Source organism: Trachurus trachurus (genome assembly GCF_905171665.1).
Source record: "Trachurus trachurus genome assembly, chromosome: 7".
Taxonomy (NCBI): domain Eukaryota; kingdom Metazoa; phylum Chordata; class Actinopteri; order Carangiformes; family Carangidae; genus Trachurus; species Trachurus trachurus.
In genome coordinates, this window is record NC_139901.1 from 5,646,680 (window position 1) to 5,657,951 (window position 11,272).

The 11,272-nt window shown below is 43.1% G+C and overlaps 1 protein-coding gene across 1 annotated transcript; it reads right to left on the minus strand.

The window, feature by feature from the left end:
• Positions 1 to 595: 595 nt before the first annotated feature.
• LOC310988382 (pancreatic progenitor cell differentiation and proliferation factor B-like) lies at positions 596 to 6,288 on the minus strand. Its single transcript, XM_083974961.1, has 5 exons — positions 6,117 to 6,288; positions 4,512 to 4,604; positions 3,570 to 3,647; positions 1,651 to 1,744; positions 596 to 1,154 (listed from the first exon to the last, which is right to left on the minus strand). Exons 2-5 carry the CDS (start codon positions 4,564 to 4,566, stop codon positions 1,040 to 1,042), a joined length of 342 nt encoding a protein of 113 aa, XP_083831087.1. The 5' UTR covers positions 4,567 to 4,604; positions 6,117 to 6,288; the 3' UTR covers positions 596 to 1,039.
• Positions 6,289 to 11,272: the final 4,984 nt, after the last annotated feature.

Below are 11,272 nucleotides of genomic sequence, written 5' to 3' on the forward strand. Positions count from 1 at the left end.
GTGTGAGCGTGAGCTGATCTCACACCATCAACATTAATTGATGCATTCTGTAACATCATAGAAGGTCATCTCAACATGAAATACGGCATCAGTGGCACGTAAACAGAAGCTGTTGCTGTGCAGATGGAGGCGGTTGAGCCCAGTTTGTGCAGGAATGTTTTGATTTACATCCATGGTGACGGCTGAGGTCTGTTCCCAGATGTAGTGGGTGTTTAGACACTTTGCCAAGTGTTACACAACTCCAGACTCCCGGTTCAGCAGAAACAGCAGTTAGAGGACACAAAGTGCTGCTTTTTCACTGTTTACTTTGCTCCTGGAATAGCCCAGTACAAAACCAGTGAACCACTCCCTGGCAAACAGACACTGTTATCTCCAGGTCCTTATATGGCTTTTCAACCAGCAGCCATGGACACATCACTTAGCAAATTATATAAAAAAAATTAAAGTATGTTCTGACCAGCACAGAAAGCTGTGTGCACGCTGAGACATACAGTTTCAAAATTAAGTAATAGTCATATTTAAATTGTATGTTATATATTGGTCCCGGTCCACACTTTTTATGAATGAGAAGAAACAATGACCCCGACACAGAACATTTAGGCTGCAAGAGTCTATTTTATTGCATTTGCAATCACAGGGTGAAAAGGTGAAAAATGTTTAACAAAAGGTGTGTGGATGGTGAATGCGCCGCAATGTATCTTTGCGCACCACAGTATTACAAACACAGAACAGTACAAATGTTACAAAATAACAAAAGAGCTTATCAGTTGCATCATTATCTTTTTTTTTTATTTTTTTTTATTTTTTTTTTAACTTTCAGGTCTTTTTGTGGTGGTCAATAAAAATAAAAAAAACACGAGGTTACCAAAACAAAAATAAGTAAGGCAGCCTATACTACAATGAATGATATTACAAAAAAATAAAATAAAATAAAAAACTAAAGGTTGTAAACGGGACATCCTCCCGTCACCTAGCGTTGGTCGTTGGTTTGATTTCCCCCCCGAGGTGTGGTGTTGATCATCGGAGTGAGACTGCAGGATCAGGAGGAGGTGGGACTTCCTGCGTCGCTGCTCTCACTCACTTGGCGTTGCATAACCATCTCCCTGGCAACGCAGGTGATCTGACCATTTGTCACCACACCGGGGACCCCCGCCCTGAGAGACGAATAAAAGAGAGAAAGTTAGGACTGACTGGTTTACAGTAACAGGACATGGCTAAGCTAACAGAAACCAGGGTTGATTTCATTGACAACAGGTTTAAAGGGGAACTATGCAAGTCTGGTGGCTTTTTTGCTAGCAAAGCAAAACAAGCAGTTTTCAGTCAATAGACGCTAGGTGGAAGGTAGAGAGCCTCCATTCTCCCATTATCATGTCATTGAACCATCATAATTACTCTGAAGCTGTTTTAATCTAGGTACAAATCTTGCATAGTTCATCTTAGGTGCCAGACTGGCACAGTGACTCTGCTTTATGTAACATAATGTACAAAGCAAGCCCAGACTTGTCTGCAGGGTAGAGGTGAAGTAAAAACAAGTGCATTCTCCATTACAGGCAGAGTTTTATCACAAAACTAAAGACTATTATCTGGATAAAAGGAATTAAGATACATTGGCACTGAGAACAAGTCAGCAATATCTGAGCTTATACTGACTTCATTTGTGCCTCCTCAGTCAGTGGGGTCATCCCTGGCTGCTTCCCAAAGAAGAAACTGGACCACCAATGGCCAGAGTCCTGCTTGGGGAGTCCTGTAGAGACACATAATAAAAAAAAAAGGCATGAAGCTTCAAGTCCGTATAGGACGCACAGCGGCGACTCCTGTTGAACTTTAGATTCGGAACATGATCTTTGAGTATTCAGGACAGTGTTTTCCCTGTCAACTATAAGTACACCAATTCCCATTAAAGCTACTTGGCTCCTCCTGATAAGCTGAGGATAGTACCACTGAGTGCACCCTGCTCCCCCCTCCTCCCCCTCCCCTCCCCACAAACTGCATGTTTGGCACCGTGACACACTTTTGACTGTGACACTTCATTCAGTCACTCAACAGCTGCATTTACATTCACCCTCTTAAATACATACAGCACAACTGCTGTGTGTGCCAACATTAGTTTCTGGGTCAAGTCGGTTCTCAGATTAGTGGCAGTCAAAGAGCACATGTGTTCTCCGGTATCCTGCACTCAGTTGAACTAATTAATTTGAAAAGTTTGATATACAACTCCTGTGCAATCCAACGAGATTCTTAAAGGAAAAAAGGGTCACAGTGCCAAGCTATTGCTGCAAATGTCATAAAAAAAACAGAATTTAAAATGACACTTACAGAATTTTTTTATTTCCTAGTTATTTCAAGTCAAGTCAAACTTTATACCGTCATTTTGTTCATACCAAGGTAGAAACAAAAAGAGAAAACGTTTCTCGCAGATCGATTAATAAAACACCAGCAATAAATATGTGCTAGAAAGTCATTAAATAGATTTAAATCAGATAAATAGGTAAATAAAAAGGACAAGAACAGAAAAAGAGCCACTGATATACTTGTTCCATGCAAGTTAAACAGTTATTTAAGTCACATGCATTGAACTGTCTCTGAGTGCACACACCCATTTTCCACCCTTTCACCTACTTTCACAGACAGCTGGGTCAACTATGTGTTTGTGTGTGTGTGGCAATTTTTCGCTGCCTGAAACAATCTGACTCCCTGGCTAAAACAGGCGCGCCAACTCCAACCTCGGCCAGCCTTTCCCTGCCGGCCCAGATGGTTTTCCCCCTCACACACTGATCCAGGATTACTGGGCAAGTCAGCAGATATTAAATGGTGCAGAGGGTCATGTGTGTGTGTGTGTGAAGTTAACTGTTTCCCCGTGTAGCAGGAGCTGAGCACGGCTGCGACGCCTTTTGTTGTAATCCTGCCATCTGAATCCTAACACAAAGAGCTGAATGCGAGGAGAGAAAACATTCGCCTGAAGATGGGGGTTTCCTGTTAGACGAGAAAAAGCCAGAAACGGCCCGAGCTCGGCCTGTTCCAGGATGACTCGGCCACGGTGACTACGTGTGTGTGATCTGAGGCAACAACTGACTCAAGCGCAGTAATCCTGGGGTTGCTTCGGCTCAAGTCTATGAGCAATGGTATGACGTGGACTTTAGCAACAGCACGAGCTGATGAAATTGTTCGGAAAGAGGAAGTGAGCGGGCAGAAAAGAAAACGTTCCGACAGAGAGACAGAAAAACATCTGGATCCGAAGCCGTGACTCTCCTGGGACTGAGCAGAACACACTGTTCCTTCTTACACCCACAGTAGTTTACACGTGATTAGTCATTATGTGTAATCTGTCTTGGTGAAGGGTGCTTTTTTCTTCCTGACCTGAAAACAAAACAAACAATCTACACACTCAAATAACCTAGCAGCAGCTTTAATCCAATCCACGTGGAGCACAAAGTTTGAGTTTAACCGCTAATCGCCCACAGTCGGAGGCTTTTCAGGCACATCAATGTAAAAAGGATGTAGTGAACATGCTACGAAAACACATCACAACACTCTTCTGTTTTTACATTTCCATACAAACAATCACACACCTGGATGGTGAGGAATGACCTCCCCGCTGTACTCCGAACTGCCGCAAGAGCTGCTGCTGGACGTAGAGCCGATGCGCCCTGCAGGAGGAGAGGGTGAGCAGAGCAAGAGTTGGTTTAACAACAACACTGTCAACCAGATCAGTGACACTTTTCATTTAAGAACCCAAAAGGGACAATTTTTCTCTCACTGATACCCCCCCCCCCGAAAATGGGAGCGGGTGTAGGTGGCACAGACACAGAACATTTCGATCCATTTTCCCTGGGTTATATAACCACAGCCTACGGGGGAAACTCCCAACACTGATGCATGAGATTGATTAGATTCCCATGGACAGGCTACATGTCCAATGATTTTAGATTCAGACTGTAAACAGAAGACGGTGGCCTGACAAGACATTACTCACATTACTTTTACTACGTCATAAGCTACAATCATTTTGGGGCTCGTTGGAGCGGGTTTTTTTTTTTGATGGCATGAAAAGTCGGGATATTTCACCTCTCAACATTGTTAGCCAGAAAGCAAATTGTACAATCTGGGAAATATGAAGAGGCTCTTACGTTGGAAATGTGGCTGAGGGAGCCGGGGAATATATTACATTTAGAGAAAGTCAGGTACACTATGTCAGCTAAAGAGGATTTTTTTTTTCTTTAAACCTGGCAACCTTTTTTTCTATTTAATGTCTGGAAGTTAACCTAATGCTAATCTGTCTCTGTGTTTCGCCTGATTCTTTCACCTTGAGTATAACCCACTATAGTAGTCCTGATTTACTCAGGGAAAACCAAACAAAGCCCTCACTGATATGACTCCTAACGTTTTAATTATATCTACATGACAGTGATTTATCTACTAAGGCTGCAAATGATACAACGTTGCAAGGAGCTGGTTTTGCTCCTGTGTCCGGGTGCGGTCGGGGACGACGAGGACAGAGACACTCCACTCACTTCGGTAGTAGTCAGTGGTCGCCACAAGTGAGCCGCCTGCTGGAATAGCTGCCATTCTTCTGTTGTTGGTCGCTGTGTTTTGCTGATGGAAACCTGGAGGGGAGGAGGAAACAGTGTGAGCAAGAACCAAAACTGGGCCACATTACTCACCATGTTCACGTTTTCCACACAAGTGTCTACATGACTGACAACTCCTCTCATTTCAAATTATTGTGTTGATAAATCATTTAGCGATCTGTCATTAACAGGTAGTTAAGCAGTTACCGCTGTTTAACTGCGTATATAAAAAATAAAGCCAGACCACAGTGAGGATGTTGCTGCAGCTGAATATCTTGTGTGCTTTGCATTGTTTGACAATCAATGCTAGCATGCGGCGAAGTTAAGCTCGTTAAAGGTCCAGTGTGTAAAATGAGGGGAAAACAGTGACATTTAGCATTCAGATTCTATTATTTATCTATTAAATAATTCTATAGTTTATTTATGAACTTGAAACTCTTGAAACGTGCTCTCTGGTTGGCTGGATTTTCCATTCCGTACAAACATGGCGGTGCAAGATGGCGACACTCTCTAAGCAAGACCCTTGTTATAGCCTATGTATAAAAGAAGAATTATACGGCTATGAAAACCAAACTGATTTTATTTTATAGCAATTATACACTCATACAAATATATTCACTGGTAGTATATTCAGATTTTGTCAATCAATCTTGACAAATATTACACACTGGACCTTTAAATAATTGACTGACGAATAATACACATTACCCCCTCAAACAAACAATAAAAACTACAACATTTACCTTTGGTAGACTTCAACAGTGGAATTATTTAATAAAATCAGTCAATCCATATAGGCTATGTGGCATACAATAAAATATCACAAAACATCCCACCCCCAAACAAACACACTCGAGGCTTCCAACAACAACAATGGACATGATGGCAGCAGCCTGTGCATTAAATGCACACAAACCGCCCAGGTCAACGACAGCAGCACAATGCATAGTGTAAAACTAAAAAACACAGCTATATGACTAATATCCGTTGACAGTCTCGTGAGCTGCGGACCGCTGCACGGCACGTTCACAGCTGACGTCATCCCACGGTTTGCAGGGGTCTTGTTTACATCAGGCTGTCACTGCACCAAGGCGACATCTTTACATTGTTTTCCCCTTTAACTGATACGTGACAAATACGAAACTAAAATCGTGATTTGGGGACATGGTGGCCGTATTATAACAGCACCTTTGTTATTTTAACGGTGCCTTATGGTTGGGAGGTATGTCTTTATCCTGTACCGAGGACATTAAAAACCTAACAAAGACCATAACAACATCGCTACAAATCCGTGGACGTGAAGCTGTCAGCCACGGTGTGTGAGTGGACGTCATTGTTTCGTTATTCTGTGGGTGAAATCCTCAAAACAACGAGGAAAACTAAACGTTAACTCTTCCGCGTCCGTTGACCAAAACAAAGACCCGTACAGCTGCCATTAGCTCAAGCTAGCTAGCATCGTTAGCTCCGCAGAAACCCACCACCCAACAACCCACTCCCGTGTCCCCACCATTTTACCACCCCGCGATAATAACAGTACCCCCTCCTCACCTTTTAGTGACCCAGACGTGCTTGATGTTCCGTAGCACTCAATTCAACTCAGTCGGCGAGAGGCTGGGGGAGTGGACGCTAGGCGACGGGGCCCATTTGAAAATAAGTTTTGGGTAAATGTAACCCTCCAAGGTCCGAGAGGATATCGACACGGCTTCTTGTCCACCCCGGACTCAGCCTCGCATTTTTATAGGGATGGAGTGACGTCGAATCAGCCGGGGGCGGGGCCCAGCAGTCGGCGCTTCCATCGACCCCTCCCATGGTGCCCCCCTCCGCCCGTTTTGTCGCCGCAGCGCCGCCCTGCGGATGCATGGCCACAACAACACAACTGCCTGCAGCTTCAGTCAAAAACTGAACTATCTCTTTATTTTATTTATTCTCTATTCTTTAGGCTATTGGAAGCAATTTCAGAGGAAACAGTGCAATGGTAAAAAAAAAAAAAAATACAGAATAAATAAACAAATACATAAAAAAGGGAAAGAAAATAAAACAAAAATGTCATAACCCCTGCAAAAAAACAAACAAAAACAAAACAAAAAACACTTCAGGGATAAGGAATGACCACAAAGAGACTGTATTATGCTGTTCCTGTGTGTCCTCTCTGTGTCTAGGCGTTCTCTCTGGGTTCTGTGACACCTACATATAATACATTCCTGCACCAACTTTCTGATAGTCACCTGTCTCACTGCAGCAATCCCGGTCGACGTAAATTGCTTCTGGCTCTGGCTCCCCAGCATCCTGCTTCACAATACCCTGGCACAGGTCATCCAGGCCGGCTCCCTCACCAGTGGTTAGCACGCAGTTCAGTACTTGGCCACATTCATTACTGATGTTTGTCATCCAAGTAGCTGTTTCTGCAATGCCACCAGAGAGTTTCTTTGTGATCTGTAAAATTAGAAGAAGGAAAAAAAAGAATTAGTATAACATAACTTCCCATCAGTTTATGTAGGCCTAGTCATCTTATTTTCTGGATTTGGCAAGTAGCCTACCTTTTTTGTGGAGTCCAGCTTTAAAATTCTGCCATAGGTTGGAGTAATGACACCCTTCATCTCATCCAGATGTCCCAGGATCTCATTAGCATGTACAGTCTCAAACCACTGTGCAAGAGGTAGCGGGCGATACGGTGGTGGCTGCTGATATGCCGCTACCTGATGCTGAGTTAGGGCACTCCTCTTTTTATGCAGTTCACAGTCAGACAGGTATTGAATTGTGTGCCATGCCCACTCCTCACTGTGAACTTCCTCCAGTGCCTGCTGTAGGTAACTTGAACTGTTGCCTGCAGTTTGGGGCTTCAGCATGGTCACACACTTCCTGTCCAGAGCCAGCTGTGTGGTAAGAACAGCAGGGAACCTGGTTCTATGGGCAGGATCCAACTGACCCAACACCTCGGTACTCCAGGGACAGACAGGGATCATGCATTTGCTGCACCGAGGATAATCTCCTCCGACCAAGTAGTACCTGGAGTCCAGGTCAATGACCTCCCTTACCTTTGGACAGATCCCAGAGTGTTGCATCTTGGTGTTGCACTGATGACACTTGAGTGAAATACACCACATCCGCATCGGTGCCCACAGAAACATCCGCTGCCTGAAGTAGGCCATAGGATCAGGTGGCATATCTGTCAGTTTTGGTGGATTGGGTGGATGGAACCAGTTTTGAGATAAATGTTGTCTCAGGTGTCCTGTGGGTTCATAAAGACACTGGGCAATCCACTCCCGGTAAGCTGGCTTGATGACCCGCATGAACTGTTTAGGGATAAAAATCACCCAATTTACCTCTGGTGGCCTCAGGTGGACATATGGATGTGGCAGGAGGAATTGCTGGAGGAGGTTGTTGTTCTGGTGGAGTAGTTTTTAATTCCTCAAAGTGCATCTGGAGACCCGGGAGGCCGGTTCGTAGTCCAACAAGAACTTTACATGAGAGTAATGGCACAAAAACATCCATAAAACTACACAAAAACCATTTAATATTCCTCCACACTGCTCGTCCGCTGCAATCCAAGTGTCCTGTTAGGGATAGTCCAGAGTTTACTCGAAACGACGTCATTTGAGACATTTTTACAGCCTATTGAATTTGCCTGGGGCGCGCTCTCGCATTCACACGTGCCCAACTCAAACAGGTCCAAAACTACACAAAAACCCTGAAAACGTAACGTAAAAATGTAATTTAGGCAAGTCTGGTCACATCCGCGTGTATCCTCTATGCATGTATCGCGTGAACATGCCCCAGGCAAATTCAATACAGGACTGTCTAGGCTGTAAAAATGTCCTAAATGACATCATTTCGAGTAAACTCTGTACTATATCCCTACAGGACACTTGGATTGCAGTGGACGAGCAGTATGGAGGAATTTTACATGGTTTTTGTGTACGTAGTTTTATGGATGTTTTTGTGTCGGGCCCTATTACTCTAGTCTCATATAAAGATTTCGTTGGACTACGAACCGGCCTCCCGGGTCTCCAGATGCACTTTGAGGAATAAAAAAAACTACTCTTCATCAGCATGAGGGTCAAGTCAAAAATGACTGAATAAAATTTTTTGGTGAACTATTCCTTTAATATAGCTTGTTCGTTTGTCTTGTGTATGACCTTATTTCAGAAGAGTTAGTAGTGTTGGGGAAGGACGCAACATCATGACTGCGTGACACTCCGCGGACACTGACGCTGTGGATGACCGCACGACGAAGAAATGTGTCATTACTTCAAGCTAAAGGGGCCACAGTGAGGGAAAAATGAGAAGAAAGAAGAAAAAAGTCGTAATTTGTAGATTAAAACAATATTTTGAGGGAAAAAGTTGTAAAATTACAAGTAAGTCATCTTATGAGACATTACCAGTGTCTTTTTTAATTTATTGTAAAAGCAGGCATTTTTCTTAATATCACAGGTATTTTCCCTCCTAAAATTAAATTAGAAATATGATTGTGTTCACAAAACTGTAACATAATTCTCATTATTTATTTTTTAAATAGTGTATGCCTGTTAATGTTTAGCTTGGACTGGATTTCAAGATTCAAAACAATGTAACATCGGACCTTAAAGCAGAAGTGATACTGTATATTTGTGTTAATATAAGTCTTAAATAGTTATATCTTCCGACAGCAATCACTTACATAGAGTGTTTGGACCGAAACACGGATCTCTCAGTCACTCTGTTCTGCTCTGAGCCGAGGAGAAAACATTTATCCAATCCTACAGTTTTTATCCAATGAGGAGAGAGAACGGCATGCAGGGCTGTGTGTGCAGCCAAGGGACGCCGTGAATGTGGTGACGTAGGGACGAGGACTGTTATGGTGCGTTCAAGGAAACTCGTAACTCGTGTTTTTCTGACCTGTGAAGTCGTACCAGTTCCATCTGGTACGAGTTCACGGGTCGGAAGTTACGAGTGGCCGTTATAGTGACTTTCACAGGTAAAACAGGTCGGAAAAACACGAGTGGGTTGCCTGGAACGCTACAAAGTCGTAAGTTGTGACTTGAAGCTGTAATTTACGGTTTCAAAAGCCTGCCTGGAACGCAGCATTAGCCAAAACGACCGGATCGCTTACTTCTGCTTTAAGTCTTATATTAATCAACAGTGTTTAGGCATCATATTGTATTTTTTAGCCATGCAATGCATTTGTTGCCATATAGAGGCAAATATGCTTAGAATATGGTAGTGACAGAAATGCGTTACTGAGTTTGTAAACTGTTACCTCATCAGATTTAAATATTGAACACAACCCACTTGGTCATTTAAAGGAATGCTTTATTGATATCCAAACATATACAACAAAAACCAAAAATTGTTTTAAATTCATTTACTGTGATTTTCCAAATCCGATCCCTTTTCATAATCTACATCAGCTAGGCTCTGGCCCTAAATAAACCTTATAGTACTGTACTGCCCTCCAGCCTCTGCAGCAGCTGGCTACAAGGCTTGTGAATTGCAGGCATGTCACGTGCTGCACTTCCCATTGGCACCCAAAACAAAATCATCCTTTTTCTATCCGTCAGTGACCCTGAAACTGATTGCAGCTTTTTCGAGGGGACACTTTACACTGCTAAAAAACAAAAACAGCCCTAATCTTACAGGTCGTTTAAATGGGCATTTCAGGAGTGAATGCCAAAATAAATGTCTTAACATGTTATGTCGAGTGCATCTTGGCAAAGAAGAAAGTCAGAGACTCGATGAGATTTAGAGGCAGAGACATTTTGTAACAGATATTTCAATATTGGCAACTTGCTTTTTTGTTTTTTTAAACCATGGCAAATTAATTGTACAAATAATAAACCTTCTCAAGTCCACCTCTCCTGACAGAAAGCAAGCCAAAAGAAAACACAATTCACCTTAAAAGGAAAATATATTAACTACCAAAAATGATCAACACAAAGAAAATATAAAACAAGAAAATACACTCAAGTAATGATACACTGGCAACAAGTTTGATGCAGTTTCATGGAAAGTTGTGATCTTTGAAAATGTATGTACTTTCATGTTTCTGGTGGCCTGACTGTCGAGAGCCGTGTCCGTTTTACCTGGACCCTGCTCTTTTGTTGGTGCACGAGAAAGTTGAATCCCACCAGGGAAGTTTTGGCTCAAGTCATACAATTACCCAAACGTCTGCTCAAATAACCTGTGACGTGAATTGTGGCTACACAATAGGCAACATCGAGACGTTTCCACAGCCTCTGAAGCCCAACTGTGAGGTGACTAGACGACCCCCTAATCCCACGTGTGATCAACCCTACAGCCGTGGTGCCGGGCAGCAGTGTGTGGTTGTGCCAGAGCACAGAAAATCAAGCAGCTTTTTCCATGCAAAAGAAAAGTGATGGTGCTGTGCAATGCTGCTGTAAGGTTTCAGCTCCTGTCTGAAGTCTGTGAAAGCTGCAGTCGCATCGCCATGTGTGTTTGTGTCGAGGTGGTGTAGGTGAACCAACAAGAGCAGCCGAGTTTTTGTTAGTTTGGCCGTACAGTGTGTGTGTGCGATCAAGGGGATTTAGTATCGTTTAGTGTTCACAGGAGTGCATTTTGTGTTTAGGGGTTGTTGGCAAAGCTTCTGCTATGGCAGCGAGATGTTTTTTGTGGCCCACTGGACTCTCCAGCTCCCCCTTTCCTTCAATCAACCCAGTCTGTACAACTTTAACAAAAAAAAAAAAAAACAGGAAAATAAGTAAAGAAAA

What these genes read in the sequence shown, in the direction of transcription:
- LOC310988382 (XM_083974961.1), bottom strand. Translation starts at nt 4,566, where the DNA reads ATGGCAGCTATTCCAGCAGGCGGCTCACTTGTGGCGACCACTGACTAC. An exon ending in GACCACTGACTACTACCGAA is followed by an intron (nt 3,648 to 4,511) that starts GTGAGTGGAGTG and finishes CTCCTCCTGCAG; the next exon opens with GGCGCATCGGCTCTACGTCC. An exon ending in GGTCATTCCTCACCATCCAG is followed by an intron (nt 1,745 to 3,569) that starts GTGTGTGATTGT and finishes GTGTCTCTACAG; the next exon opens with GACTCCCCAAGCAGGACTCT.